At 42.2% G+C, this 15,072-nt stretch overlaps 2 protein-coding genes across 3 annotated transcripts; both read right to left on the bottom strand.

The window, feature by feature from the left end:
- Nucleotides 1-1,206: 1,206 nt before the first annotated feature.
- Nucleotides 1,207-7,639, bottom strand: serbp1b (SERPINE1 mRNA binding protein 1b). Its single transcript, XM_085804565.1, has 9 exons — nt 7,229-7,639; nt 6,270-6,450; nt 5,833-5,973; nt 5,338-5,409; nt 4,358-4,432; nt 3,943-4,120; nt 3,554-3,619; nt 3,048-3,251; nt 1,207-1,478 (listed from the first exon to the last, which is right to left on the bottom strand). Exons 1-9 carry the CDS (start codon nt 7,482-7,484, stop codon nt 1,419-1,421), a joined length of 1,233 nt encoding a protein of 410 aa, XP_085660691.1. The 5' UTR covers nt 7,485-7,639; the 3' UTR covers nt 1,207-1,418.
- A 2,418-nt stretch (nt 7,640-10,057) lies between these two features.
- On the bottom strand, nt 10,058-14,942 carry LOC146970800 (3-keto-steroid reductase/17-beta-hydroxysteroid dehydrogenase 7-like). Of its 2 annotated transcripts, XM_085804615.1 has the most exons (9): nt 14,782-14,942; nt 13,924-14,127; nt 13,679-13,771; nt 13,447-13,561; nt 12,928-13,122; nt 11,124-11,228; nt 10,945-11,001; nt 10,718-10,816; nt 10,058-10,560 (listed from the first exon to the last, which is right to left on the bottom strand). In XM_085804615.1, exons 1-9 carry the CDS (start codon nt 14,814-14,816, stop codon nt 10,441-10,443), a joined length of 1,023 nt encoding a protein of 340 aa, XP_085660741.1. In that variant the 5' UTR covers nt 14,817-14,942; the 3' UTR covers nt 10,058-10,440. The 2 variants fall into 2 exon arrangements, with proteins under 2 accessions (XP_085660741.1, XP_085660742.1); XM_085804616.1 differs by lacking the exon at nt 10,945-11,001 and having other exon boundaries at nt 10,293-10,560; nt 14,782-14,930.
- Nucleotides 14,943-15,072: the final 130 nt, after the last annotated feature.

Raw genomic sequence — 15,072 nt, 5'->3', positions numbered from 1 at the left:
AAAAGCACCATTACCTTACATTACATTCTGTAGCTCATGATTGTTCCACAATGACAGCGGACATTTCTTTCAGACAAATTATGCATTGGTGCTGCTGCACTGATAAAATAAAATTAAAAAAAAAAAAAAAAAATGTAAATATGGTTCACAGAAGGGAAGGAGAGACAATCTTCAGAGGACTGGTGCTGATAAAAACCAAGTGCTTTGAGATCTGAAAGACACTACGGATACTCTAAGAGCAAGATATGTCCATGGTCTAGCTAACGTTCTCACCTAGGTTTCAACAATCACTTCTCAAAACACAGTAGGAACTACTTCAGGCGAGAGCTTGCACACCACTGGTTGAGAATGGCAAGTTCTTAGCAGAGGAATACTTAAAGTCTAAGTAACTAGCTGTCAAATTCACATTCAAACCCATACTTTTTTGCACACAAACGCACATATACACTCTCTCTCTCATACACACACACGCAAACCCACACACAAACATATGCTTAACAAAACAAAAACAAAAAAATACAGTATTTTCTTAGTGGTCCTGAAGTTACAAGTAGTACAGTTCGTATGACCTAAAAGGACCAGCCTAAAGATATACATTGGGCCCGGGACACCCTGAAAACACAGGTAGCACATCTGGATCAGGGGATACAAAGCATTACTAACCACTGGTCCACCAAAAAAGAAAAGCTATCAAAAAAAAATAAAAATAAAAATAAACAAAACAAAACAAAACAGGAAAGAGGCATTTACTTCACTGCACAACAAGCAGAAAAATACCAAGCTAAAGTCACTTCGCCTGGTTACCCATCCTGAATTTGTGCCTCCCAAAAGGGATGGGTAGTCAGGATCAGAGTAATTACACTTTAAATGCATGTTAAGCCATACTTCAGATATCTAGTACAAGTTTCTTATGTAGTGAAGTGCTACCACATCAGTGTGTATTACTGGAAGAAAAAAAATCCAGTAGAAAGTCTTTTCTAAGATGACCCCATAATACTGAGCTGAAGTCATGGGGGGAAAAAAGCACAAAAGCTTCAGGGGGAGGAGATACACACACACTTCAACCTAATCGCAGAAATGCATAACTTCAAGCAGCACAAAAAATACCAATGAAATATGCATAATCTCTGAAAAAAAAAGAAAAAAGTATGAAAACATCCCTGCTTTCATGTTCCTAAATACAAAACGTCAGTGTAACAAGAGGTCCTTTTTCCGTCTTTTGTTTTCCTTTAAAACAGGTAAAATTTTAGTCCTCTGGTGGTGTGAGTGGTATGGGATGACAGTCTTTTTTTTTGTCATTAAAATCTTTTTTTTTTCTCTGTTTTCTTTATATACTTGAAGATGTGGTAAGCATGCAAGCCTCGTAGAGGAGGGGCCCGGAAGGGCTGATGGGTGGGCTGGTGGTGGAAAAGGAGCCTTTAGGCCAGAGCTGGGAAGGCCTCAGGATCATCCACGTTGGGGACTGACACTCCACTCGCCTGAGAGGAGACACAGGAGGACAAGGACATGATTATCTGCTTAGCTGGTATAATTAATATACACACTCACTCACTCACTCCTTGTGTGTGAAAGGTGTCACTCACTGTGATGGACCTAAAAACAATTATCACTGCTAGTACCAAACAACTGTCTTTGTTTATGTCTGGAGAAAACCCTCCATATTCTACCTAAAGAAAAAAGAAAGCAGCAGCTTCTGCAATTTGGATATTGCACTTTTGGTGCTACTGTTAAAGGGGTAGTTCAACATTTTGGCAAATTCGTCTATTGCCATAATCCCTATAGTCATAGGGGTAAGTTCATTACCTTTAATTATCGGTGCATGTTGTTTGAAGATCTGCGGGGCAGAGACGTGAGCTGCTCAGCGAACACAATTGAGGTGAATGGTACAGGTCCCCTGTCCCTCATCAAACTCATCATATACACAATCTAACAACTCTAAAACACTCTCGTGGAGAGGTTGTCACCTGCACATTCACCACACTATGAAATAATTATGTAACATTACGAGACAGAGTTGTTTTCGAGGCAAATGCAGCCAGAACTACATTCCAGACACGGCTGCTGATTTCAAAAGCTTAAGTAGTTCTGAGTATTTGCTTCATGTGTCGTAATGTTACCTAATTATACACGATTATTTCATAGTGTGGTGAATGTGCGGGTCACAACTTCTTCACAGCGTTTTGGACTTGTTGGATTTTGTATTTGATGAGTTTGATGAGGGACAGGGGTCAATGTACCGCTACCTCAATTGTGTTCACTGAGCAGTTTGTGTCTCTGCCCCACAGATCTCAAAAACAGAATATACCGATAATTTAAGGTGATGAACCTACTGCTATGACTCTAGAGAATATGGCAATAGATGAAAAAATGATAGATGAAAAAATGTTGAACTATCCCTTTAAGCTGCAAGAAATATGGTCAATGTCCTGTTCCTGGGTTACAGCGCTGAATAACAGGTGTTTTTGCACAACATTATGATGTCACAGTGAAGTTGATCTTTGACCATTTAGATAGAAATGTCGTCACCTCATGGTTTTATCCTTTTAAACATCAATGTTAAACTGCCTCATGATCACTGTGATTATGTCCTGTGAGATAGTGACCTCTGACCTTCAACCACCAATCAGTTTGTCTTTGAGTTTAAGTGAACATTTGTGCCAAATGTGAAATGACATGAAGTTCAGGAGTACAGGGCCGACTGAGGGACGGCCCACAAACTGGCCATGGCATTAACACGTCTGACCTTGGGTCAGCATTTTGTACTTGACAGTTTTATAATACAAAAATAAATGTTGTAAACTCTAATTCATTCCACTAATGTACGTACTATTATTATACAAATGCACCTCACTGCTGTCATGAAGTCAGTCTGTGACTTTTCTATTACGGCCCGTGTGTTCACTGCTCTGTTATTTCAGGGCCTGACTGTCCCAGTGCAGCTTTTCCAAGTCAGTGGTTTCACAGCCGCTTCAGAGTCAGTGAGCTCAATCTTTTGTGAGGGACACTAAACCTTTGTTGTTGCCGGCGACAACAGCTCGCATTGTTACCTTTTCGGAACGTCCTCCCCCGCGTGCCGTCCTGCTGCCTCCCCCGCCGCCGCCACCGCCGCCGCGGCCTCCCCTGCCTCCGCGCGCTCCCCCACGCCCGCGGCCGGGGCGGCCCAGGTCTCCAAAGTTAATCTCCAGCTGGGATGTGATGTCGTTGGCTGGTTTGCGGAAATGGTGGTCACTGGACTCGTCAGCGGTGCCCGGCTGAACAGAACAGATGACGACAAGTATGTTAAAGATGAACTAAACACTACAATTAGATTGTTTGATTCTTTTCTCTCTTCAAATAAATATAAGAGAGTAAGTCTAGGTATTGTTTGTGCACTGTTTGGTACACTGTCTTGACCTTCTTCCATTTCTTTCACTCAAAAATTACAGTGAAAAAAATAAAACCACCTTTACATCTGGAGGTATATTAAACACTACACCAGAGGTGATTTACACACATTATTAACCCTGGGTGTTTTCATGGACTGTGGATGAAGAAGTGTGAGAGCTGCAGGCACCTTTGGGTACAGAGTGTGTGGCTCTGCTTCCGGCTCTGCAGCGTCAATCAAAGCTCCAACGGGCCTCTGAAAATCAAACACAAGCAAAATCAGAACCCGCACAACGACCTGAATGTGTGTCCCTGAAGCGCATCAAGAAATCTCATTTTTCATTCACATCAATTAAAAGGAAAAGACAGCAAATTCTCTGTGCTGTCGCCTTTTTAACACAGCTTTTGTTTTAGTTTGTCCCACTGTCCTGCCCAGTCACGCTCTCCTCAACACTGAGCTTTCTGTCATGCTCACAAAAAGAACAATGACTCAAAGAGCTTAAATTTAATCATCAGTGCACATGTTTCAAAGTCGTTTGCTCCATGATAGGACACTGAAGTGATAAATAAAAGACTTACGTCTTCACTCTTGGACTTGTGCAGCACGTATCCTTTCTTCCACTGGCTGTCGGCTCCCTCGTTGGGCTTACGGATGTTGAACTCCACCTTGGTGCGTTCCTTGTCCTGCATGGCCTTCCACTCGTCCAGGGTCATTTCTCTGGGGCCTTCGTTTTTCACCTCTTCCACCTCGTTCTCCCTGGACGGCCAGCAAAACAACAATGTAGTGTGAATTTAAACCTCAAACAGCCGATCCTCTTAGCCCCTATACATGAACTCTAATCCTGAGGCCTAAAGGTCAGGGCCAAAGTTTATCCAGACTGTAGAACTGTAGCTTTGAGAGGAAAATGAACACACTCAACACAACCTGCTTCAATCTGATGAGTCTCGTCTTTCTGAACATCCAGATATCACCTGACAGGAAATGGATACTCACTTGTTCTCAGAGCCGGCAGGTGCGTTCTCCTCTCCCTCTGGGGTCGTCTCAGGAGCAGCAGTCTGTTCAGCCTCACTGGAAACAACACACATTTATTTTTAAGTGAGAAAAGCTTCAGTGGAACCACTTTCCAGAAAAACTGTCACTCACACACACAGAGACACACAGCACCTTTCCACTAGATGCAGGAATACACTCTTTAAACACTGTTTTTACACAGTTATGACACTAAAAAGCTAAAAAAAAAAAGAAAAAGATTATATCCCAAGGGCCACAAGGACACCCAGAGGAAACGAATGATGATAGATATGTGCTTTTTGCATGCTAAAAGGTCAATTGCGCTATTCTGGGGAAAAGGCAAACAGACCAAGTATTACATTCTGGGCCTGCAACCTTTCCTCTGGAAAAACAAAAACAAAACATATGCAGAGAGGGAGGCAAGAGTCATCTGAGAAGGTTTGGGGGCAGTTTGATTTGTTTGTAAAAGATATGGAGAAAACTGAGCATGAATCAATGTGAATGTAACTTATTTTGTCTGAGAACCTTTTGTTTATTAAATGCTCTGTTTTTCTCATGTACTAATTAGGTTTTTCGATTTATTAAAATCTGGTTATTTTGTTTATTTGTGTTTTTGTATAATGGTGTCGTTGGAACCTGCGCTGACCTGGATTGTTGAAGTGCACATTTGTATAGCTGAAACTGCAATATACATGTGGTTCCAACATGTAAACTACCAATAAGTGTTAGAAAAAAGAAAAAAAAAAAGCTTGGTTAACAGTCTGAATCCAATTGGACATACGATGCTCACAACAAACGCAGTAAAAACCAGGCTGTATTTTTATAAAATGATCTTTTTTGTACTGGTTTAAACTAGACCACATGCAGCGAGCAGAGTCTGGACAAGTCTCAGATGTGCATCACTAGTGTGCAGACAGTAAGGCTCAGATAAACAGGCCATGTGTCCGCTCGTGAAAACTCACCTCACTTCATCCTTCACGTTGCCCCAGTTGTGTGAGCCAGTGCCACTGCGCTTCTCCTCAGTTTTCTGATTGCTAGAGCAAAAAAACACACACTGATATATGCAGACTAAAAATACTCATAGGTCACTACTGGAGAAACTCAACAACAATCCTCTGGTCTGTGTTGAAAAGTAGATTAGTGAGCATAACATAGAAAGAAGAAAAAAAAAGAGGGATACAAGTGATCCTTATGTGAAACGTCATTATTGAGATGCCATTTGGGTCAGACTGGAACTGAGCGTAAAGTAAAAACTGCATGGACTCTAACTGTCAATAGACTTTACATGTCAGTGAGACTTTAGTTTTGAGTTGTTTACACAGCCATCTGGTTTTGACACCCTGGAGCACGTCAACAACAGCTCTAGAAAGAACCTATTGACAATAAGAGCTGGGTGAGCGCTGAGCAGTCACTTCTATTTGTGGACATGCTAAGGTCTCGGTTCACGTCTGACTCACGATTTGTCAGCGCCGCTGTGTCTGTCGAAGTCTCGTTTCCCGCGGGAGTCAAAGCCGTCTCCCCGGCCCATGCCCCGTCCTCTTCCACCACGCCCACCCCGGCCGCCACCACGCCCTCTCGGGGGCCTGTCTCCAGAAGGCCTGACGGACACAAACACAAAGTTAATGACAAGTATACAACCATGAGAGGAGAAAGAACACACATTGGCAACACAGAGGTGTTAACAGAAGTGTTACAGAGCAGCGCCGCCTCTGAAACCAGCACTTTACAGCTGACTGTGCTGTGATGTTGTGGTTAAGCGAGCTCATATTAAATCAATAGCTACAAACTTCATCTCTGCATTACAGCCCCACACTGATCCTGTGATCACACCACACAGCCGTGGGTTTAATACTATGTTTAAATATGCTCTTTGTCATTCATCACAGCTACCCACTTGTCTGTGGAGAACTCTCCGCCCCCCTCAGGCTTGTCCTCGGCAGGCTTCTCGAAGCGGCGCTCTCGAGGAGGTCTCCGGTCCGGCCTCTTGTCTCCAGGTCGCCCTTCACCCTGCCCGCCCTGGTGCTGGGACCCAGGCTGGCCCTGCTGGTCTGGTCTCCGGCCCACCCGCCTGATGCCTGCAAACCAACCACAGCAGCGTGAGTCAGACCTGGTTGGGTTCTGTTTGCTATACAGCTGAGCAGGTTGAAATGTTAAACACTCACACCATCTGTGTGCAGGGACGTGCTCAATGACATGTCAGTCACCTCTCCTGTCATCAGCGTTGACAACTGCACTTCACAGCTCTTATTAATCCACTACCTCACAGTGGGCCTGTTTTCATACCTTCATCGCTGCTGATGATCAGTTTATTTTCAGACCACCGAGCTCTAAATGAGATGAAGTGCTCGCTGTGAGCAGACATCATCGATCCAAACAAAGAGCGCTCTGTCTGCTCAGCCCTGTGCGCAGGTTATTCACCTGCGCATTCGCTTTGCAGAGCCTCCAGCTGCAGGCAGAGCCCCGGAGCCGGAGCATCCTCCAGCAGACAGAAACCCAACACTACAGCTCCTGCTCGGATGCTGCTGCTGCTGCTGCTGCTGCTGCTGCTGCTGGAAACCATTGCTGCGACACACGCTCACCAGTCTGCACTGGTGGTTTGCACCTGAGCGTCACAGCTCCAGTCCGTGCTCCGTGCATCAGCTGCCTGAGCCTGAGAGGACTCGACCAGTCTGTCCTCTAACAGCAACAGGACAGGGTCCATGTTGACCTCACGCTGTGCTCGGCTCCGACCAGCAGCAGCTAACGCAGCTAACAGGAGCAGAGCTGCATATTGACAGCTGAGACAAGCAGACAAAAAAATAAGAAAAATAAACATGCAATGCACACCAGAGAGGCAGCAGGTGAAAACCTTACCCTCTTTCTTCAGGGGGACTGGAGCCTGAGACTCTTCCTTCTTGTCCAGCAGCGGGTTCTTCCTGTCCTTCTGTGACTCCTTCTTCGGCTGCTTGGCGGCTTGAGCCGCGGTCTTGGTGGACCCAGCGGCGGCCCCCTCCTTCTTCTTGTTTTCTGCAGCTTTCAGGATCTCAAACGGGTCGGACTCATCGTCCAATAACTGGTCGAACCGGTTGGTTACGACGCAGCCGAAGCCTTCTTGCAGGTGTCCGGGCATGATGGCGCCCCTTCAGCGGGATTCACCTCCGATTCTACGAGGCTTGATGCGAACAATTCGCTGGATGCTGCCACAAGATGGCTGGGAGAGCTGCCCCTTCTCTTCCGGTGCGAGCACCATCCGGGACATCGTGCAGCGCGCACCAATCTAAACACACGGTGGCTGCAATGTTTTTATTTACATTATGTAACGACGTGCTCTCATGTCCTCCTGCAATAATCCGGGCTTTAACATGCGAGAGGACGTTACATACACAGGAATCTCCCAGCAGACCTGCATTAGTCTGGAGAGAGAAGCAGCCTCTGCTTTGTTTAAACTACATGATAATACTTTGACAGACATTTGCATATGCAATTAAACAAATACACCCCATGTTCAGCCTACAGGATGACACAGACACTCTTGTATCTGCATTTGTTTACAATCTAAGCCTAAATCAGCTCCCCTTTGAAATTGTTATTGCTGTGTGAATTCATTGCCTTGCATGTGCAGCTGCCACATTATGCTGATACAATAGACACACACATCATGAGATCAACTAGGATTTGTCAGTTTATAAAAGGCAGCAAATGCATTTTAATGTTTTTGATTTGTGTGAACATGTAAATAAGGCTTATGATGAAAACTGCTGGAAAAAGTACCTACTTGATTGAGCATTTCAGGAACAACACATGCAGTCATCAGTTTAGCAACACAGTGCTCATTTTGGTCTTAAGCATTTTATATTAAAATTGCAAGAAATCCATAAAAAAGTCACACGGGTTGATGTTTGCATAGAAATGACTACATCTGTTTATACACTTTCAAAGATTTTTTTTCTTTTTGTGTTACAAAATACAATTTTCAACATAATATTTCTGATGCATCATTTACAGGAAACTGATTTGCATGGACTAACAGTACACTACAAAAACACATTCAATTTAAAAGTTTCAAGAGTGGGTGCAGAAATATTTTGATGTCACTTTTCTAAACATTGTGAGATTGTAGACATTTTTCAACCATTTCTCAATATCTTCATGTAAATCAGACGTTTATGATTTAAGTTTGTACAAATGCAGATCATAGTCTGGCTCTGGTGGTAGAAGTTTTTGATAGTACTTATTGATATTAGTGGAAATGTATGTGACGGCAGCACTTGCGTCGAGTACAGTATAGGGTGCGCAATATAGCAGCGACAATGTTCAATACAGATGTTTCACACAAACAGCTGCTTTGAGTCAGAATTTAGTAAAGGCGATAAAGTCACAAGTTATGAAGACGAAGATGTGCAGGACTGTTTGGCCTTGACTGAGGTATGTGCCATTTTAGTTACTGATGTATTATTGTATAATCTTGTACTAGAGAGACTTTAACTAAAATATACACTGTTGAACAGTTTATTATACAAGAATGCATCAGTCATCTATTTTATATGTAAGACTATAGTCAGAGTAACTATCTGACATTTATATTAGTGTTGTGAAAAGTGCAAGAGGCATGAAGTATCACAATACTCAAAGTACAATGTAGTGGGTTTTTACATGTGGACCTGTGAAAAGATGCAAGCATATGTTTTATAGGTATGTATGTATATGTGTATGTATGTCCCTTTCCTTGATTGTATCAAGAGATGAAGATATGATAGAAAATGTGTCAGTCAGCTTTAAACCCAGATGGAAAAAGTCAAATAACTTTGAAATCACTGTGGCAGTTGAGCATTTCTGTCAGGACCAACTCATGCAATAAACAGTTTAGAGGCCCATGGCTCACATTACTCTTAAGCATTTTAAATTAAAAATGTAAGAGCACAATACTGAAACAAGGCTTTCGTATGAGATGAAGTGTTGTCCCTGTGAATCAGATAACACCTGATTTATTCATTCATATACTTATATATCACATATCACATATTTAAAACAAGTTATTCATGTCAGATTAATGTGCTTCATAAATTATGACTTGTGATTACATGAGCCACAGATGATGGCTGATGGTAACGTTGGGGTTGGTGGTTAGCCGATGGCCTCAGGAAACCAGACCACAGACAAACAGCTAATTAAAGTTTGTAAGGTAAGAAGCTTGTTGTAGAAGAAACATGACACAGCTCTCAGGTGGTGGTATCTACATTACAGGAGGAATGCAGCAACAGATGAGACTCCTGCTGGTGCTGGTCTCACATGACCCTTAACATCACTCTTAAATAGGGTTTATTTATGACCAACCTTTAGATACAAAATATACATTTGTAATATTAACATATGAAAATATTTTATGTCATTTGAGTAGCTCATATTTTTCAGTTTTCAGATCTTGTCAACCAGCATAAGACAGATGATACACTTGAATCCAAGTGCTTTAAGTAATCACACTACTGCTGCCAGAGCTGACGTCACATTGTTCCCTTTAAAGTCAGTAAATTCAGCTGTCCTCCCCCTGTTAAGTGCAGCCAAGAACAGAGGTCAGAGAGAGTTATAGAACTAAGTGAATATAATATGTAAAATTGGTCTGTAATCGATTTTTTCACTTTTGATAATTGTTGTAATGCTGCTGGTATAAGTCGCAGCTCATGTGGAGATTGATATGAGAGGTTTCAGTTTCATGATACATTTTCCTTTAATTAAAAAAACATAATGCAAATACAAGTAATTTCCTAAAAGTCCCATTTAGTGCGTCACTGTCATATGTTGCTATTTTTTTTTTTTACCATGATTAGAGTTTCCATGTGCAGTGAAACCAGGTGGTCACCTCAGGAGTAGCTTTACTCCTGTAGCCAACGTGGTCATGAATCAAATAAGCGAGTTGTGTCCTTGACTGAGGTAGAAGAAGTATGGTTGTTCCACTGACATAAAAAACACACATATTTCTATTCTACAACTGGCAAGACTGTAGTGAATTAGAGCACCCTTGCTGGTTTACATCACAAATGCACATGGTTCTTTTCTAAAGCTCTCCATAACATAAGACTCACTCTGTCTCATTCAGGTACTGTTGAGTTTGTTGGCAGCTTTCTTTCACTCTCTCTTCCTCTGACTACTTTCTCAAGGTCAACAAGTTTTGCATGGAGGACTTCGGACAATTCATCATCGATGTCCATCTGAAAACACAAACACACAGAAAATTTGGATTAACCACATGTAAATAAAGCATCTTCAGCAGTGTATCACATTACCTGTCCACATTATCCCACCTCGCTCTCTATTACATGAACTCAGGCAGGATCTCTGTGACACTCATGGTCTCCAGTTACTCACCTGTCGAGCTTGAGTGTAGTTTGTTCCAAGTCCTGATGTTAGACTGTGATACTTTGCTCTTGGATCCAGAGACTCTGGCTTTTGGAGAAAGAGCCAGTACTGTGAAATGAACAAAAAAAAAAACAGAGCAGGGATTCATGTCAATTCATGTGAGCGTTTTGTCTTCAGGTATGAATCCATGAATTATTTTTCCCCATGGTCATTAATGGCATACTCTGTCAACGTACCAGTGCCTCTGCTCCGTTGTATGGTGTAAGTGTGAATGTGTTGGTGAAGATCCTAATCTGTGCAGCACAACAGGAAAATGTCACATGAGATGATTCATATTCAATTTAAATAATGTTTGGGAGACTTTGGTTAGGATGAACAAAATGACAAATACATAATGAATGAAAACATCACTCACCAACCACATGATGGGCATGATGAGAGTCCAGAAGAATGAGGGCAGGATCCCATAGGTCAGGTTAGTCATCACCAGTCCTGGGCATATTACAGAGGAGAACAGCCCCTGTCACAAAGAAGAGAAACATCCATCACTACGACAGACAAATTGTTAATGAAAGCTCATATGAAGCATTTGGAATAACTTATAATTTATGTGTATCTTACTGTTGATGTGCTATATGTTTTTCATTAAAAAGCAAAAGAATAATCTGTCATTTTCTAAGGTCTTTAAGACCATACAGGTGGATAATGCTACAGAACTGCATTAAACTAAATTGGCAAATGCTGTCATGCTACATCTATAAAGTGGAGAGTGGTTTCTGTGTACATGCTCCATGTGGGTTGCAGCTAAGGCAACATTTTGAAGAAAAATTTCAAATGACATTTAAAAAATATATTTATTTCTTATTTTCTGTGTTGAAGTGGGAGGAAATAAGGAGAACATACACTCCACACAGAAGTGCTGTGAGGTGAGAGTGCCAACCACTGTGCCGCCCTTTGTGGAGTTTTTACAGCATCCATTTTAGATCAAGATGACACCCACCTACATCTGAGACACACACTAAGGACAAGGATTACGTCCCCCAAAGCCTGCACAAACTTCAGGTTGGTTCTGCTTGTGAACAACCAGCCCAAGTCCTGTCTGAGTTGTTTGGTGCTCCTTTCCTCCTCCTGCCCATCATCCTCCTCCCTTGTTCTCTTGTTACTAATGTCAACTTCCACTCAATACCCGGCCTCTATATTTTCATCTTAAAATAAATCATTATTATTCCTACAAGAATCACTGCTCTGAGTCACCTGACAGCTTCATCAAACCAATCAAGAACCTTGTGGGGAAACACTGGCTCTGGAGGTTTTGTTTCCTTGTTTGTAATCCATGTGTAATGTTGAATTGTCTTGTGTGTGTGTGAAACTTTGACTGAATCCTGACGTTGATGAAAACCTATGTCAGTCTAGCAGATGTCATCGTGAGTATCCAAGGCAACAACATCACAAAAGTGACAGCACACGGTTCGTTAGTCTGGCTGCCTTTTTTTTTTTCCCTTCAAAGAGTAGCGTCTGAATTCAAGAGGAAATATGGTTACCATGGTAACAGCAAGTGCAGGAGTAAATGGAGGAAACTCTGCTGATTTTAACGTGAAAAACAAAACCAAAAAAACTTTGGAGTTGACACTGCACTTCATGTTGTAAGTCAACGTCGGATGAGCGGCTGAGAAAATTAAACTGAAGATGGATGGATCGCTCTAACATTATCTTAATTTCCATATTTTAATTTATACTTTACCACAGTCCAGAATAAGAAAATGTTCCTTTATTTAAAAGCTTTAAATATACATTTTATGGGATCAGATTATACATAATAAAACTATACACTGATAATCTTACCTAATCCAATATACTGCTTCAGATCAAGCAAGTTCCCAATTTTTTGACCTGTGTCTAGTTTATTTTAAGTGACTTAATTTAAAAATAAACATGTGGGGGACATGTGTCCATGTTGTACCAGTTCTTAAACTCAACTAAAGCCTCACAGGAAGTCATGTGTAACCCTCTCCATAAGTCAAACTCACATTGTACTGTAGATATGTGTGCACTAGAGTCATCTGGTATATATTTCCTTCCAAACTAACAGTTTGGACCAAGACTGCATCAACGAATTCACTGCAGTTATGTGAGTATTGTTAACTCCTCTCTCCAAGACTGTAAGAAGGACTGGACTCTTAGCATGTCAGTACTGTCAATACTTTGTGTGACAGACAAACCTGGTTGTTCTTGTTCCTGTTGAGTGCCAGGCTGAGCAGGTCTGAAGCATACTTGGAGGAGCTGTAGGGCTCCGTCCCCTCTCTGTGCTGTATGTCCTCAATGCTGAAGGCAGAACGACGGGCGTTGCTCGAGGAGGTCCACACTATCCTGGATGTGTGGCCTGTTTGACACAGCAGAGGCTCCAACTCCCGTATCTGGAACAAAGACATGAAGATCAGGTCCAAAAAAAAAAAACATTTGTGAGAAAACATTTAATCTACACTGCTTCATGAAGTTATCTGTTGTATTGCATAAAGCCTATTATGATATTCTCAATTTGTTATTGCATCAATGAATACATTCTCAGTAGTACTACAATCGCAAAATGTAACAATTTGGTAAATTAACATTTTATATCCTGTTATAAAAGACAATAAGTAGTAAGTAAGTAATAAGATAATGTTATGTTACATTATGGGATATATAATCATAACCTAGTCTTATATTTCTGTATGCACGTGCACAGTCTTTAGACGTACCAGAAGAAAATGACCAAAGAGGTTAGTTGCAAAAACTTCCTGCAGTCCATCCGAGTTGAGGCGGTCTTGTTGAGTTAGAAGACCCTCTGCTGTCGCAAACATGTTAATAACATTCCTGCAGTGAGAAGGTATAATATTAGGACAGACACAGGATGCACTGGGCCAGCTCACTTAAGCCAATCTCAATTAATTCAAGGTTAAAAAGGAGCAAATCAAAGCAGTGTAAACTTACCTGGAGAACAGGCCCTTGAAAAAAGCTTTGACATCCACTTGTGGATTAGGCATAATTCCTGCATTTAGATACATAAAGTCAATTCTGCTGTACCTAAAGAAAAACACACACATGCATCAAAGATTATTGATGTTTAATTCCATATTTACAGTGGACTGAAACTGAAACCATAGAGAGAGGAGAGCAAGGAGCAGTGTCACGGTTGCACGGTGAGTTGTAAAGCCTGTGTATCAAAGGTTTCTCACCTGGCCTTGACCTCCTGCGCAGCTGAGAACACCGACTGCACGGAGCCCACATCCAGGTGCAACAGGTCCACATGTGCGTTGGTGTGAGAGGTCAGCAGGGCGGAGCGGGCAGCCTCGGCCCGCTGCATGTTTCTGCAGGCCAGACACAGGCGGAGCTGGCTGTCCTCAGTCAGCAGCCTCTCACACAACGCCAGGCCGATGCCGCTGCAGACAGAGAGAGATAGACAGATGGCAAACAAACAGAGTCATCCACACATGTAAACAAACTTACACAGAGGAGCTGAGTGATCATTGCTCAGACTAAATAAATCATCTGCTAACCACAGAGGACCAAAATGAAGTAACAATACTGGAGGATGAAAAGATGAAATCAAAAAGAAAACATTACTTTGCAGTCAACAAAGTATAGCCTACCTCTACACATCATTGTTTAATTTGTGCACAAAGTGGCTTATAAATAAATATGACAGAGTCGTCAGGTCTCACTTCTTTCAATAACATGTAGCCTAAGTGACTCTGTAAAATAACCAATATCTCAGCAACACTAACATACGTATCTAACTTGAGCATTTCAGTGCTGTCATTTCATGTAACATCTGAAGACCTACTGTCCTCGTGGTCAAGTTATCCAATAGGCGTAGGCTATATCTGGACAAACTGTGTACAACTGTAAATCTTTACCGCTATCTCTTTATATAATTCTTGTTATATACATTAAAATGTACATTTTTCTGACCATGTATTTTAAGAGTGGCGCACGTAGAAATAAAACAATGTCCACACGCTCGTGTGACTAACACACCGTTGTCGTTATACATGTTGTCATATACCGTACATCATGTGTTTCTATGGACCTACCTGTTGGCGCCGGTAACGATGACAACCCTCTGCATGTCTGTCGGGAGTTAACAGTGGCTCTGGGTGGAAGCGGGACCGTAATCGAGCCTGAGACCAGGTTTATTTTCCTCTGACCGTGGACGTACCCGGGACTCGTCTCAGCCCATCGTCCGATTCCGGTGTACACCAGCAGCAGCCTATATGCTCGAGCCTGTGCGTGGTGTGATTGGATGTCAGCAAACAGCTGGCCAATCAGCTGCCACTACGGAGAGGCAGGAGGCCCAAAACTGGGAAAGAGCGCAACGATTGAAA

The sequence above is a fragment of the Trachurus japonicus genome, chromosome 17, assembly GCF_045865225.1.
Source record: "Trachurus japonicus isolate A0001 chromosome 17, Traja_1.0".
Lineage (NCBI taxonomy): Eukaryota > Metazoa > Chordata > Actinopteri > Carangiformes > Carangidae > Trachurus > Trachurus japonicus.
This window is presented reverse-complemented; position numbering and strand designations above follow the sequence as displayed.